Source organism: Arachis stenosperma, chromosome 6, assembly GCF_014773155.1.
Source record: "Arachis stenosperma cultivar V10309 chromosome 6, arast.V10309.gnm1.PFL2, whole genome shotgun sequence".
Lineage (NCBI taxonomy): Eukaryota > Viridiplantae > Streptophyta > Magnoliopsida > Fabales > Fabaceae > Arachis > Arachis stenosperma.
In genome coordinates this window covers 137501129-137518883 of record NC_080382.1, presented here as the reverse complement: position 1 = coordinate 137518883, position 17755 = coordinate 137501129, and the positions used below count along the sequence as shown (strand labels likewise).

General features: G+C 26.0%; 1 protein-coding gene across 1 annotated transcript; it reads right to left on the bottom strand.

The window, feature by feature from the left end:
- Nucleotides 1–9479: 9479 nt before the first annotated feature.
- Nucleotides 9480–10232, bottom strand: LOC130936810 (auxin-responsive protein SAUR72-like). Its single transcript, XM_057866966.1, has one exon. It carries the CDS (start codon nucleotides 10230–10232, stop codon nucleotides 9639–9641), a length of 594 nt encoding a protein of 197 aa, XP_057722949.1. The 3' UTR covers nucleotides 9480–9638.
- Between the last annotated feature and the right edge of the window lie 7523 nt (nucleotides 10233–17755).

The following is a 17755-nucleotide window of genomic DNA, read 5'->3' as shown; positions in this document are numbered from 1 at the left end:
TTTTTCTCTTCATAAACCATGGCAAGTAACCAAGATTTTTGCATACATATCCCTTCATAAACCGTGGAAAGTAATAAGATTTTATGATCAAAGTTCTCTCTTCATAAACCGTACTTAATTACCACGATTTATGCTCATCTTGGTCACTTTATAAACCGTAGTTACCTGCCACGATTTATGTGTAAAAAGTAAAACGTGATAAGTTATTACGGTTTATATAATAATGAATCAAGACACACAAGTAAAGGAATTACAATTATTGCATTTGAGTAAAGATTTCTCTCAACAATTTTATTTAGAAAAATTGCCCTTATTATTATTATAAAACTTAGTTTATTCACTATTCAAATTTGATTGCCATAACTTATTACCATTATACCAAGTTGTTTATCCGTCAATTATTAAACTGATAAAAAAATGGAGAACCCAAATAAATATATATGTATCTATTATTTCGAGGGTTATTTGAAACGTTAATTTGAGTTTGAACGTGAAATTTAAATTATTTTGTATAGCAATATTTAATTTGTTGATATCGAAGTACTGCCTGTTCGAGTGCTTAAATTAACAATAGTTTTAAGAAAATTTTTTAGTACCTAAAAGGTGTAAGTGTGTTTATAATAGAGGGTTGATAAACTACCTTTGTTGGAGTAGTTCCATCTTTCGTAATAGATAACCGTTAGGATTTATCTTTCTAGTAGTAGAAGAGATTTGGAGAGACAATTATTTTTTAGATAAACACAAACCGATTCTTTCCCAACCTCTTAAAGAAGTTGGGTATTTAGTAAAGGCCATCCTTTTGGGTGGACCTTTTGTCTTTATTGGACCTGATTTATATATATATATATATATATATATATATATATATATATATATATATATATATATTTGTGTGTATGTGTGTGTGCGTGTGTGTGGATAATTTACCTAAACAAATGGAATAAAATACAAGAATTAATTAAGGGTGTGCATGGGTCGGGTGAAACCAGGTTCGATGTAATTTAGATCCGGTCCGAAATACGTACCGGACATATTTATTAGACTCGAATCCGGCTCTAAACCCGATGAAACCTATATATTTTCGGGCCACCATTATACCGGATAAAAATCGGGTGAAAACCGGACCATTAACATTACATTACCTTGATATCTTTTTATGAGCTAGCATGTGAAAATATCCAAATTTTCAAGACTACAACTATTATTTGATATGGTAAAATTCAATTAGAAAAATATAACAAGAACCAACTCTTTTCTAAAATTAAAGCATAACCATAATCAATACTAATATTGTATAATAACACCAAATATTTAAATTAATACAATAACACAATATTATACATTAGTCTAAAATCTTATGCATTTTAAACATAAAACATTAACTTATAGTCTTATAATAACTAATAACACAAAATATTAAGGTTTACAATACTTAAATTCCACATAAGAATAGCCATCATCTATCACTAGTAACACAAAATATTAATTGTGTATGATGACCAGGCCACCGGACCGAGTTCGGGCGACCCGAGCCATGGCCCGGACCCGACCCAAAATAATGATCATGTCTATTTTTGAGACCCTTACCCGACATTAGACCCGATGAAATCACACCAAATTAGCCTCTAAAGTGTTCATGGCCGAGTCGAATCTTCGGGTCGGGCCGAGCCATGCACACCCCTAGGATTAACCACAAAAAATTCCTCCAAATTATTCAAACGCGGACAAAAATACACCCAAATTCTACTATCGACAAAAATGCCTATAAATAATTCAAAAATACAATAACAATACCCAAAAATAAATATATATTTTCAAAAAATATTTTAGAGATTGAATTTTGATGTGATTTTTTACAAGCATAATTAAAAAATGAGATATTATTATTCTTAAAATTTGGTAATTCTTTTTAAGTATATATTTTTTTGTGATTTTTTAAAAGTATTATTAGTTGTCAATAAAAAAATTACAAAAAAATATATACTCAACGAAAAATCACCAAATTTTAAGGATAATGATATATCATTTTTTAATCATGCTTGCAAAAAATTGTATCAAAATTTAATCCCTAATATATTTTTTGAGAAATACATATTTAAATGTTAGATAATCTTGCAAAAAAACTAACATTAAATATGTATTTCACAAAAAATACATTAGAGATTGAATTTTGATGTAATTTTTTGCGAGCATGATTAGAAAAATGAGATATTATTATTCTTTAAATTTGGTGATTTTTTGTTAAGTATATATTGTTTTATGATTTTTTAAAAGTATTATTGGTTTTTAACAAAAAAATTATAAAAAAATATATACTTAACGAAAAATTACCAATTTTTATTTATAATATTTTATTTTTATAATCATTTTTGTAAAAAATTGCATCAAAATTCAATATCTAAGGTATTTTTTAAAAATATATATTTACGGTTGGATATTATTATTGTATTTTAAAATTATTTGAAGGCATTTTTATTGACAGTAAAATTCGAGTATATTTTTGTCAGCATTTAAATAATTCGAGGACATTTTAATGGTTAACCCAAAATGCAATATTACATGAATGTCTTAGAATCAAACAGCTTACATGCATGTTTCATTTATACTTTATTCTATAAATCGAAGCTATTAAGTTCAATTTAAGGTTTTTTCATGTAAATCAAGCCTCCAATAAAATACACATTCTCTTTATGGCCACCACCTCTACCTCCATGACCACCTTTACTTCCACACCCACCACAACCCCTACCTTGTCTAAGGGGGTCGATCCCTTCTTTCCATTGCAGCAATTTTATCCTCGATCTACTTCCATTTACGATCACTTGCTCGGGTACCAATGCAGTTTTGCCGTTTAACACGACATCTGTCTAAGACATCAGGTACCTAATCCATGGGAGGTGTCTGTCCTTGATATCTCTGTGCAGTCTCTGTCAGAATCGAAATAGCTTTGGAGTTACTAAAGAAGAGCTCCAACGACAAGAACCTCTGCCATGCTCATATTACCACTTCAAGTATCACTGTGATGGATCTAGATTTGGGACAACATCAAACCAGAGAACATGATGGACTCTAATATCCCAATGGAGGTGTTAAGATTTTAAGGTCCTAGGAGACCAACGATCACCCTTATCATTAAGAAATATATGTCCAGAGCTACACGAGGTCGATATAGTATTCTCCCAGTTGTGGCAGCACCCTATCCACCTGATACTACTCTATAACCGCATAGTATATCAATGCAGTCACTGCTCTCCATAATATCGTATGTCGAGGCTCTAGTATCTCGAAATGTACTACCTGAATAACTTCAGGTGAACTATAAGACATTCATGTGAACTGTAAAAAAAAAATAGTGTTAAAGGTCATAACTTAACAATAAAAATCTCAGACAAAAACTCTCTTTAAAGCTACTTTAACACTTATATTTTTCGCTGCATTAAGTTTATTCTCAGCTTACAATATGTTATTTTAGATTATTTTCTCGCTTAATATTAGCTGATATTTTGACCACTTGTCATTCAATACATTAGTTTAATAATAACAAAATAACTGAACGCTCATTAATCAACATAAGAAACATAAATATCTCGAGATTCACGACTAATGAAATATATCAAACTTACTAAGTTTAAAACTCGAAAAACACCAAAAAATTTATGACTAAAGTAGCTACAATGAATCAGTCAACTTAAAGATATTCTTATTAGCAACACAACACATACATCAATATAACTATGAAAACGCGACAGACTTCTAATCGTATATGCCCAAATTTTTTAGTTTAGCTATGTAGGCAACTAACAAATATAAAGACATGTCCCAAATTTATTTTCAAACAGCTTAGTCGAGTTAACAATGGTTAAAAATAACAATTAAAAAAATAATTAAAAAAAGTTATTGAAGTCTAAAAACAACTAACGGTTAAAAATAAAAAATTATTTATTATAAAAAATTCATATAATTATTAAATTATAATGAGTAAAGTATTGTTTTTGTCACAACGTTTGGGGTAAGTCTTATTTGTGTTCCTGACGTTTAAATCGTCCTATTTGTATCCCTAACGTTTATAAAAGTGATTCAATGTTATCCTACTATCAATTATACTAACAAATCAGATTATATTTTTCAATTATTCTCACTATTTAGATGTATTCATTCTCAATTAAGTATTACTTGGATGTGTTCGATTTTAATATTATACCCACTATTTGTGTTTAGATTCAATTATATCCCCTAAAAAAGTGAATTATGTAAATGTTGTAGGAATTAGTTTCAATTTTTGATAAGCTCTTTTTTGGAGTGGATCATCGATTCTATCCTAGATATTTGTATTCTAACCTCAAGAAGAAATTTTTAAAACTGAAACTAAAGCGTTCATGATGTGTAATTGACGGCAGGATAATATTGAATCATTTTTACAAACGTCATGGATACAGATAAGACGATTTAAACTTTAGAAACATAAATAAGATTTATCCTAAATGTTGAGAACAAAAACGATACTTTACTCAATTATAATCGAATTAACGGTTCAATTAATTATTCAACCATTAAACAAATAACCTATTAATACAGTACTTTGATTGGATTAATTGCTGATTTGGTTGGAATGATTATGCTAATTATAAACTAAACTTAAATTCCAAACGCATATATTAAGTAAATCCTTTTTCATATTAATAGATTACTGTAACATCCATCCAGCATATACCAAGCGATTCATCACTTTCAATGTACAAGGCCATACCGCTTTGACTTCACTATTAAATTTTCTACCAGATTTGAGTGGAATCTTTCTTTTTTAAATGGAAATAATAAGAGGATGATGTTACATTATTAAATTATTTTAGTAATTAAATTTAATTAAATCGGTCTAATGATTTATTAATATAATAAAAACTAACTTAAGAAAATAAGAAGATACATAAAAGAAAAAAGTTAGTTGAATTTAGTTTAAAATAATTTACTTATCTAATATTTCTCATAATCATATTATATATGCCTGATTTGCCAGCAGTACAGTATCTCGAATTTTTCTTTTTCTTTTTTTCTGAAAAAAAAATAAAACGGCAATGTTTTAATAAAAGGGTCAATTACCCTCGTATTCTACCCCTATATGAATCTTGAATTCTTGATAGTCAATAACCGCTTCATCTATTACCTACTTTTAGAAAAAATTAAAAAAAAAATTACTATTCTTAAAATTTGAATCCAATTTTATTTTATGAAAAGCAAAGTACTATGTCTACTGTACCTGCAGGTGGAGTTTTCTTGGAACTAATTAGAAGATTCCATATTTGAAGTAATAACTTACTGTTTAAGTTTGCATGCGTGACAAACCACGGATAACGAGGGGTTGATTTCTAAAGCTTTAATTTTAATGCGCTCTCAGTATAGATTAGTTTATATGTGTATTTAATTAAGGTGAATGTTATATTGTCTAAAAAGTGGTGTCTATTTATTAAAAAGAGTTAAAAGTTATTATTTAATTTAAAAGATATAAAAATAAATAATTTTTAAAAAATTAAAATTTACTATAAAAAATAAGTTAGACAAAATTTAAACGAAAAATTCATAGATACTATAGAATTGGTCTTTAATTAATTATATAATACTATATTAATAAAAATAATTATTTTTTATATTAATAATATAAATGATTATTTATATAATTATACAACTGTATTACATTGTCAATATATCAAAATTAATCTTTAATTTTAGTTGTTATTTCTAAAATAATAGTAATAATAATAGATGGAAATTCAAGTGGAATCAACTTCACATGAAATTGATAATTGAAAACCATTATATGATTTGATTGATTTGATTAAATTTTCATCTAACGACTTTCAATTATCAATTTCACGTGAAATTGACTGCAAAACAATGACAAGAAGTAAAAAATTTTCACCTTTAGGTGCAGTGTTAACTACCAAACACGACCAAACCGATGAAATGGGATAACCAAGCAATTTGATAAAAAATGAGGGATGCATGGCATGCATGTGATGTGCATAATAGAAGCCTGATAATATGCCACCAGAAAACTTTGTACGAACATGATTTCAAGGCAAGTGGCAGCAATTTTATATTGCTATGTGAGTAGTGAAACATGTGTATGATTAATACTTGCATTGCAACTTGTAATCCCAGCGATTTTACTAGCAAAATAAAAGGGCTTATTATGACACTTCAATATAATCCACAAAACCTGGCATTGTGATCTTTTATTATAAGACAATTCCATAGATTATCCGTATGGTACTACCTAGTTGTCATATTTTAGATCTCATGTGTGTTTCAGTGCTCTGAGATCTCAAAAAGATTTAACTCATTAATCATTGATTATAATATTAATAAGTTATTAATTTGATTATTGTCTTTTACAATATACACTAAAAAAATTAATTATTAATATAAAATACACATTTAAATACAAAATATACATTAAAAATAAATTAAACTACATATATTTATACTAAAATACATGTATAAATAGGATTTTTTTATCTTTTATCATATGTTATACATCTAGCTAAATGACCCTAAGGTCATATGCACTTTTGATTTTGAGTAAACTTTTCAATTTGCATTAGGGCACATTGAATGTATTATAGGCAGAGTTTGCACATTGTTTTAGAGTAAAAAATACGGGAAAAAAAATTAAAGTCAATGTAGTAAAACAAGGAGATCTCCAAACCCTGAAGCCTCGATGGGGAGGATGCTAAATACGGTTATTACGACCCTAAATCAATATAGAACTGTCAATTTTATGCAAAAAAAAAAAAATATAGGTAAAAAATAAAAATACTAAATAATATAAATAATAGATATATTGAATATTCATTTCACTAAATGTACATATAGTTATTCTAATATTAAAATTTAAGTGAATAATTTGGAAGTGTAATGTGTTTTTATTTGATTAGTGATTATTCATGTTGTTAAAAAAAATATTGATTATCTAGTATAACTTTTTATGCAATTTCAAAATTTTCTTTTGTCATGTGTGTTTTTTTTTTTTTTTGGTGACTTTTGTCATGTGTGTTTAAATTACCTTTGGATGAATTATCCATCGAAAATTTATATCGCTAAAAAAATAATTAATTTTAAAAGATACTAACAATAAATAATTACAGAAAATTTAAAAGGTGACAAAATAATTAAAAATTAACTAGATATATATTTTCAAAATAATTTTAGAGATTTGACTTTAAATTTTAATACATTTTTATAACATAATTAAAAAAATAATGCATTTTATTTTTAAAATTTAGTGATTTTATGTTAAATAAATATTTTTTTGCAAATGTTTTCTCTTGTGAATAACAAATTTTTTTTATAAAAAAAAGAATGTTTAAAAATTGAATTTTGTTCTATTTTTACCTGCATCTTTTAAATAGTTAATTATTCAAATATTTTTACAAAAATTTAGATTAAATACACAAGTTATTTTCTAAATATTAAAAAATTATTTATCACTTATATAAAAAATTTATTTTTTATTTTTGTTATATTTTTAAATCTTTCACAAAAATTTTATGATTCATATCTTTTACATCTTTTTATCTGCAATATGAACCTTTTGGATAGATTTTGATAATTTAGCACTTACTAATTATTATTATACTTTTTATGTGACTTATGTTATGTATGCATATAATGCTACACATTTCAAGAAGGAGAGGTTTTTGGATAGATTAAAAATCTTAGAAAGAAACTAGAGAGAAGCTTTCAATTGCTACTCATTATTCTTTGTTCTTGCATTGTATCATCAAATCCTCATTGTCTTGGTCTATCTCTCGTGTTAGTCTCTCCAGCATAGTTAAATTAAAGAGCTTTACACCTAAACGCATATTTAATAACAAGTGGCAATTCTTTTTTTTTTTCCCAACATTACCAACAAGCAATATTTTTATACTCTGGTAGTTAAATTATTTCCATTTTGGAAACTCTCAAAAATTTTATTCGTACATCAAAATTAATTATTAATATATTTTATATAAATATACTTATATGTTTTAATTTATTTTCAAAATATATTTATATTTTAACATATATTTTATACTATTAACTGATTTTAATGACTAATTTTAATATATAAGTAGCATAATCAAAAACTATACTCTATTGTTAAAACAATGTTTCATGTCTAGTAAATAGTATTATTTTAGGTTAATATTTCATTAGTTATCATTTATATTCATATTTATAAAAATTATATAAAATATATATATATATATATATATATATATATATATATAATTTAAATATATATTTATTAAAATTTATATATATAAATTAATAAAATTTATTTGTTGAATAAAATTTAATATTTTTGATGCGGTCAAAATGACCAAAACGGCAAAAAAAGTGATGGCTCAAGAGTTTCTGCTGGTATTGGTCTTTGACCTTCATCTCTCATCATGCTTCAGTTAATGCTTAATAAGTCAAAGAAAAGAGACATAATCACTAGCTATAATCACTAGCTACCACATAGTCAAAAGCGAAGTATATTACCATGCGCATATATATAATTGATCTTTCAATTAATTGAGAGTCTTTTTAAGTTATTGAAATTAATAACTAAAATTATTGAAATATCAATATAATATTCTTAAAATACTTTGAAACATTTAGGTTTGGTTTGGTAAAATTTTTTGAAAAGATATTTGTATTTTTTAAAAATTCAAACTATTCATTTTATATTTGGTAAATTAAAAAGATCATATGCTTGTATTTACAAATTTTAAAATATTAGAGTATTTTTGAAAATATATAAAAGATAATTTTTTAAAATTAGCTTTTGCTTTTAAAAATTTAAAAGTCTAATATAACTTTATATGTTAACTAATTTCAAATTTAATGCTTACATTTATATCTATTATAGTAATTTTAAATTTTAAAAGTTATTCTACTAAATACAATTGTTGTTATTTGTGTTTATTAAAAACTATTTTTAATTTAATTTACCAAACATAAATCTTATAACTTTTAAAAAATTATCTTTTAAAGATTAATTTTTTATAAACAAAGTTTTACCCAACTAAACCTAAGACCTAATAGGCCTCTTAAAAATTTGATTGGCTTCCTAACATCCTCACCAAAATAATAATAACAAGTTCAATTTAAAAATTAGCTACTGCATAATCATTGTTGGTTAGTTTCCTACTTGATTTAAAGCTGTTTGGTAGTGTGAGTTCTTCAATTTTGGGTTGTTGCAGGATTGATGAACAAATAATGAACCTGCTGCAAAGTTGAACAACTTTTAGCCTCATATATATTAACAATAATAAGATCAATAATTAACCTATATTATTATATAACATTTGGAAAATTAATTCGTTCTCATTGTTTGGTGGAAACTAACTCAGGTGCATTAGCTGCGTTAATAACCGTAATTTAACAAGTTTGATTAAATTGTTATTTAATAACTCTCAATTATCCAACTTCACATAGATTAATTGCCCATGATAAGTTTTTACTTCATTGTTTTCATAATTTCCAATCACTTTAGTAATTTCTTTTACATCTAATTGAAACTCATTCTCATAATACATAGGATTAATGGCCTCCATAAAGGATCAAATTAGAAAAAAAAGAAATATGCAAAATTCCTGTTTTGTCCCTTATTCCTATCTGCACAAAGGACTTTGAGGATGGTGAGAATAAGCAAGTTGATTATCAGAGGAAGAAGAACAACAGCTCATAATCTCTTCAGCATTAAGCCTGCACTCTTGATTTGCAGTAGTAGTTGAAACCTTTTCCTTCTGATTATTATTTCTACCATTATTCTTTCCTTCAACCATTTTCAATATAGTCTCAAAAACCGAGACTTCACAAGGGATCCTAAGAACACCGGTTTGTTGGAACCCGAATTCTTCCTCTGCTTCTCTCAGAAGAATCTGGAAGGCTTGGTGCCCCAAATAAACGGTTGGAATTACGAACCGTTTAAGCTCTTCACCAACACAAATGGCTAAGTAACCTTTCGGAACCACCGTGTTGTTATTGGCCGTCTGCGCCACGTCACGTTCCGATAGCGAAAGCGTTCTCTTTAGAAACTTTATACTTTTGCTCGTAGTAGTGCCGGTGTTGGCGGTGGTGCTCCGGTGGTCGTCGTGGTTGTTGTTGTTGTTGTTATTGCTTGCTATCCTTCTCCATTTCTTGAGGATCTGTTGAAGCCTAACGATTTCTCTGATCTTGTTTGATTTCCTTGGATCCATGGACATGGTTGGTTTTTGGTGAATTACTTTTTGATTTTGAAAGTAGTGAAGAGTGATTTGGGGTTGCATGATGTTGATGATGGTTGTTGCTTCCAATTTATAGAAGACCACTAAGACCTTGGTATTTGTATCTCTCATTTCTCAATAATCAAATACAGAAAGTCACAGTCGGCTACTTTTATTAAAATTTATGTAGAAATTAAGGTATAATTGACTTCACGTAAAGTTGATATGGGAGTGGATTCTTTTCCGTGAAAAAAAAAAATAGATGGTATCCAGTGAAAGATCTCACTTTTTATTGCATTCTCTCTTATTTATTTTTTGTCCCACTTATAGAATTAAAGATGTGAGATTACACTTTATTCTCTCTAGTGACAAAAAAAATGGAGAGGATCCATTTCCAAATTGATATTTGATTGTTGTTAGATGATTTGATTGATTTAACTAAATTTTCATTTAATAGCTTGTGAAGTCGATTGTACCTAAGTTTTCATTTAAAATTTAACCAATATTTAATATTAAAAAATATAATTTTATATTATTAAAAATGTTAATAATAATTAATTAATGATTACAAATTAAAAAATATACTGATTTCTAGTATTACTAAATCAAATATTATTCTTCATTGTTTTTTTAAGTTAACACTATATATTATACAAAATAAACCCATATCATTATAAAATTTTATGCAACAGAGTATGTAAGAAAAGGTTAAGTATTAATAAAATATACTTAAAAGTTTATATCGTTAAAAAATAATTTTAAAAAATATAAATGATAAATAAATTTTTGAATAATTTAAAAATACAACAAACATAATAAAAAGTATATTGTTTTTATAAATGGCAACTGACTTTGTCTATTTGATATGAATTTGTATAAAAATATTTAGATAACTATTTAAAATGTGCATAAAAAAATGAAGACAACATTTGATCTGTAAATATTTTTTTAAAACAAATATAGTTTTTCACAAAAAATGAAAAATTATTGAAGATAAAATTACCAAATTTTAAATATAAAAATATCTTATTTTTTAAAAAATAATTATAAAAAATCGCATCAAAATCTAATTTCTAAAATCTTTTTAAGAATGTATATTAATATTTGGTTATTTTTGCAAAATTTTTTAATTTTTTAAAAACTTATTTATTATTATATCTTTTGTAATTATTTCTATCAACAATATAAACTTTTGATACTATTTTGATAATTTATATATAAAAAATAATAAAAATTTATGTATATTTATCTTTATATAAAGTTAATATTTAAAAATTATTAAATAATTTAATATATTTGATTAAATTATCATCTAATAATTTTTAATTATCAAATTCGTATCAAAACAATTACATATAAATTTATCCTATAAAAAAAACACCTTAATTTAACAGTTGAACTGATAAAAAAAATTTGGTTTAACATACATTAGGAATCTAATAATTGTGATGGATGTCTTGGTTCATATTTAAATTTATAATATAGCAAATGTACATTAGTACATGACATAAGTTAAATTAAGTACATCTAAGAGACTAATAAGACACTGCCACACACACACACATATATAATACGAATTTGGAACTTTCTGTTTCACATGCATAGAAAAATTAAACCAAATAACAAAACTATATATTTTTTATTATTTGCCAGGATATAGAGTTTATTATAAATTTTCAAGTTTGCATTCACATGTGAGTGATCAGTTTAACTCTGAGCATAAGCATTTCTGAAGCACCCTTTCCTTGCTTTGGAGGTTAAACCCATATGGGGTTAGTTTTATTTAAATCACATGTGACTAGGACTGAGATCTTACAAGTGAAATTATGAAAATTTTTTAATTAATTAAAACACATTTTGCTAGATTAAAGCAGCGATAGGTTCTGAAAAAGTCTTAGTTTAATTTTTCGAATGCAAACTGCCCTGAGACTGAGAGTCAAGGAACCCTCGTACAATACAAATTGTACCGTACCATGCAAAACTCTTGGTTTATTTTAATTGCATTTATCTCTTACCTGATGATCTCAATTAATAATTAAACGTCAGATTTAGAACTTCTTTTTTGGGTGACTTGATTTATAACTTCTATGAGAGCCATGTGACAAGGTATGGGGCATCAATGGAATTTTATGTATAATATTATAATAAGAGTAAAATAAAAACCAAGTCCTTGAGTATATTGATTTTAGATTAATTAATTTAAAAAACATTGTCAATTAAACTTTTTATGATGGTAAATAGTGAATATATATTATGTTCTTCTATTAATTCATTATATACGATCTAATAATAATATTTATGTATATGGTTATCTAACGCTTAAGCATGTAGTACGTAATAGTTATCGTCGTCACATAGACATTAGGGATAGTATTGGTATCATTTAGATAGTAAAGTGAAATCTTCACTATCTTCTTAGTTTTTATATAATATTTATCAACTTTTTTAACTATAAATTCTAATAAAATAGGTGAATTTTTTTTTAAAAAATTGTTATTTTGGTGACAATTTTTTATAAGTAATATATATATATATATATATATATATATATATCACTATTAAATTTTACGTAATAAATTGACAAAAAGACATAACATATCTAGCATTTATTATCATATAATAATAATAGTAGTGGTAGCATTATTTTTATATTTTTTATAAATATTTAAATTAAAACATTATAAATAAAAATAGAATATAATTATAAATATTTTTTTATAAGAATAGAAAACTAATTTTAATTAGTCAATATTTTAGCTAATTTTTTTTAAATATGAAACTCTTATTTTTAAGAGGATTTAAGACTTAAAATTTAGAATTTAATATTTAATATTTAAAATTAAAAAAAAATTAAAAAATTAACTAATATTAACGAAAAAAAGTGATTGATTCCCTAACTATTTGTTTTTCATAAAATGCATATACTCTAAGATTAATAGAACAAACAATGATTAAATTTCTTCTTCTTCTATTTTTGTTCCTCCTAATAACTTTGCACTTTAGCACTTTGAGATGTTCCATTCCATGCATGTTAACTTGGACCTTGCATTATGTGTATTTTTAGGGTAATGTTTTAACTTGGACCTTAGGAGTGAGCGTTAATAACCAAAATAAGAAAAGCTTAATATAATTTTATACTAAGTTAATTGCATTATATATATTTATTTATGTGGAGTAAAAGGCACCATGGGAGAAGGAAGCGTGCATGGTAACAGAAGAGAAAAGAAATAAAGTGCAAATTTATACTACTATTTTTGTTTTCTCCCAAGAAGAGAATATTAACGAGTACCCAAAATATTATAATTCCATACTTTAAGTTAGACAAAACCACTTCTTATTTAATATAAGTCTTTTTATATAATAGTTCTGTGTTTTAATTTAATTAGTGGTTGCTATAAGAAGAATAAGAGTTTAACTAAAAATTGTCGACATTTAATTTGTTAAAAGAATTAAAATAAAAAATTATTCGTTATTTGTATATATAATTTATTTAATATATTAAAAACTTAAAAGAATTACATATACGTATATTTTATATTGGAATTTTTTGTTATAATATTTTTAAAACGTGTCTCTAAAATTTCTTAATAAAATTCTCAGAGATATAATAATATATTATAAACATATTACAAGAGAAACGCTATTTATCGACAGTTTTTTTTTTATGATTAGCGGCAGTTTAAAACTATTACAAAATCAATGGCGGACGACTCACTAAACCGCCCTGATTATGTACATAATATCTTGTTAATATAATTCTAAAATGATATTTTCCAACATATTTTTATTCTTTAGAAGGATGTTTTGGAAAATAGAGTATTGACAAAAACTTCAATTATGTCTCAGCGTCTTACCATCTATCTCATACATCAAATCCCATTATAATTACTTTAGAACAAATTAATACTGCCCGGTAGTAATTTTCTAATTAGTATCGAAACTAAATTAATATTATAATTTTTAGGACTAAAAAAATCTTTTATCGTATAAAAACAAACCAAAATCAATATTCAATAGAAAAAAAAATTAAAGTTCAAAAGATTCATACTCATACATACAAGAAAATTACAGTTAAATCTAACTTTTTTTTTTCTATTTCTTTCACTAAAAAAATAAATATAGAAAACTCATTTTAATTAATTAATATTAGTTAATTTTTTATTATAAATTATTTATTTAATTCTCATTTTTTGGCAGTTCAAAATTTAAAAATTAAATTTTAAATTTAGATTTTTAAATTTATAATAAAAGAATAATTTAAAAAATTGACTGATATTTGGTCAGAAAAAATGATTTTTTTTTGTTAAATTAAAAAAGAAACAAACTTTTTTAAGACCAGTGGTTGGCTACACATCTAATTTAGACACACACACAAAAAAGGTAGTTGGCTACAGCAACAACTGATTGATGATATCCTAATAGAGCAGCGAATAACAATCATTGCAACATAAGAAGTTCAAATTTTATTTGATCACTATTCCTAGCTAGCCTAAAAGTATGATGATAATTAATAAAAAGTTGTATGTTAAATTAAAGTATGGGAGAAGGAGTAATTTAAGCCTTAAGATATATATAATTTATTCACGGTAGAAATATTATTATTGATGTGTGACGGTGCAAATAATAAACTTTCCTTACTGAGTAAGCAGTTTGACTTACATCCATATGTTTGTGATTAAAATAGATAGTGATGATGATGATAACATGAATCAAAAAGAACTTAATCCATGTCCGAATGCAGAAGAATACATGGACTATGAAAACGAAGCTACATAATTAAAGATTAGGTTCGTACATAAAATAAAATAAGATTAAATAACTGATCTGACTTTAGGCATAATACTAAATTAATTAGTTTTGTTTCACAATAATAATAATAATAATTAAAGTATATAAATAGAGATTCTCCAAACATGATCCGCACTCGGTTGCACAGTTTGAGAGAATTCTATGATCAATCATGAGCAGAAATGGTAACCTAATGTGCTCATTGGGGGTTGTGTGATCATTTTTTATTCAACATCAAACCACCGTTATTATTCGAATTTTATTAGTAAAAAATTGAATAATTTTACTGATTCAATGGAAATTTCATAAAAAGGGTAACCGTCTCTTAATAATAGAAAATTTGTTCTAAACTCAAATTTAAGAAAGAGATTAAAATATATATTATTTTGATATTATATTTTTTTTAGTTGTATAGTTGGATGAGATGCGTTTAATCGATAATCAAATCATTGGAATGAGAAAACTGAATTTGTTGGGTGGCCTTCTAGGTAGTCATCTTCTTATCATATGGCCTTATAAATTTCAATTATTGCTCTATATTAATAACTTCATTGTTCCATAAATAATGGTTTGACTGACAAATGGTTATAGCACTGAGCATCGGGACCAAACTAAAAATAATATAAGATAACGAGGAATGTGTGAATGTTGCTAAAATAATGTATATTATGACTAATTTTTTGGTTCAATTGAAGTTAATCTTCAATGTTCAACAATAGAGTGAGCATGGATGGCGGATATTTAATTATTCGTTTAAATCTGAATCGAATCAATTAAATTGATTTTAGAATTAACGGGTAATTAGATTCAACTCAAACTAAACTAATGATTTTTTTTAGTAATTAGTTTGGGTAACGATTTTAAAGATGCAGAATCCGAATAAATTCTATAGACTCGATCATATATTAATTAAATAAATAAATATATATATATATATTAATATGTTTGAATTTTAATGTCTTTAGTGTTTTATATATTTGGATTTTAATGTGTTTAATTTTTAATATATTTAGTATTTAACATATTTGAATAATTTCTATTAATATTACGTGTTTATTGTACTTACAGAATCTTTTAGATAAAAATTTTGTTTTTTTTTATGAATTTCTATTTCATTGAATACCCAATTATTTTAACTAAATTAATCCATTTTTAATCAATTTGGTTTGGTTCAAATACACACAAAAAAACGTATACACAAACTAAACCAAATCAATTACATACAATTTAATTGATTCGATTCTAATTTCACCTTAAATCCAAACTAACCCGACCTATGCTCACTCCTACTTGACAATCGATAACTCACCACTAATCTCTAGTCTTATTGAGTATACAATAGCAACATATCTTAATTTATCATTTTCTTAAGAGTTTTTGTCCAAAAACATAACCATTTTTAATAGAATAGTGTCCGAAAAGATAGAAATTACAAAATAAATCCCTAATAATCCTTCTAACAAAATGCACCAACCAGTAACTTGCTTGCATTGCCTTAGTCAATTGCTAATTTGTCTCAAATCAATCGTTAATTATCTATAAAATTACTAATGCCTCTAACGGAATGATGTTTTTGTTGTGTTAATATTTTTTATGGGGTTAAGTATTTCTTTTATTCCTAAGGTTTTGGGTGAAAATTAAATTTGTTTTCGATTTTTTTATATTATTAAAATCATCCTCAATGCTCACAAATACTTTAAAATCATCCTCCTCTTAATTAACAATTTTTTTTGGACACTTTTATTCTTTAAGTTGTTACTAATAGTTGATGCCTTTAATAATTAAGAAAATTAATTTTTTTTATAACTGGTTGGAGAGAGATTAAATCAAAATCTCACCATCAATCAAAATAATCGAACATCTGCTAGGGTTTCAGAAGTTGCAGTGCAGCCATGGCTTTGGAGAGCTTAAGGTCGTCTCGAGTCGCTCGTCTGCACAGAAGAGGGAGCTTCTCTGTGGGCATGGTGAGAAACCTGTGCTATGAATTTCGGAAACGAAAAACAACTCTGGTCGATGATTTTGGGGCTGCGTCTAATCTGAGGTACATTTTTTTATTTTTGTTCTTGATTGATGGTAGTGTTTTGCTTCTGGGGACTGACTATAGTAGAATCTTGTAGATTAAAGAAGAGTGTCAGTTTTTTCATTGGGCAGACCCAAAAGCTGAAACTGAAGATCCGCAGGTTGCAAGGTTGAAGAGGTAAGTTGTAACCCTAAAAGCAAAAGCGAGGGACTTTGATTGGAAGTTGAAGGTTGCTGCAGTGTTGGGCATGGTTGGTTGGATTGGTTATTTTTTTTCTGGTTGCAGATTTGGTTGAATTAGAAGCAGGGGCTTACCTTGTGTGATGTCTCTGAAAATGGCTTGATGAAATCAGGAGAGAAAATAGGGCTCTTTTAGTTGGAATGTGTTTAGACTTTGATGAAATTGTACTTTTACCTGAGCTTTTTTATTTGAATGAAATTGAGTTTTGTAACTTGACATATATTGTGTTAATGAAAATCTACTGCTGTGACTGAAAAGAAATTTTGTTACTGAGCTTGGTTTTGTAGGTTGGTCAAGAATTATGTAAGTGAATTTCTGTATTTGTAATTTGCCAAGAAATTGGCAATAAAACTGGATCTGGTAGCTTAGAATTGTTACTCAAGAATTGTGTAAACTTCACTTGGTTATATGAACTAACATCAGAGACCACCACAAGCACATTTATTAAAATACCACTATGTCAAATTCATTAATA

Coding starts and splice junctions, on each gene's coding strand:
- LOC130936810 (XM_057866966.1), bottom strand. CDS start 10,232: ATGTCCATGGATCCAAGGAAATCAAACAAGATCAGAGAAATCGTTAGG.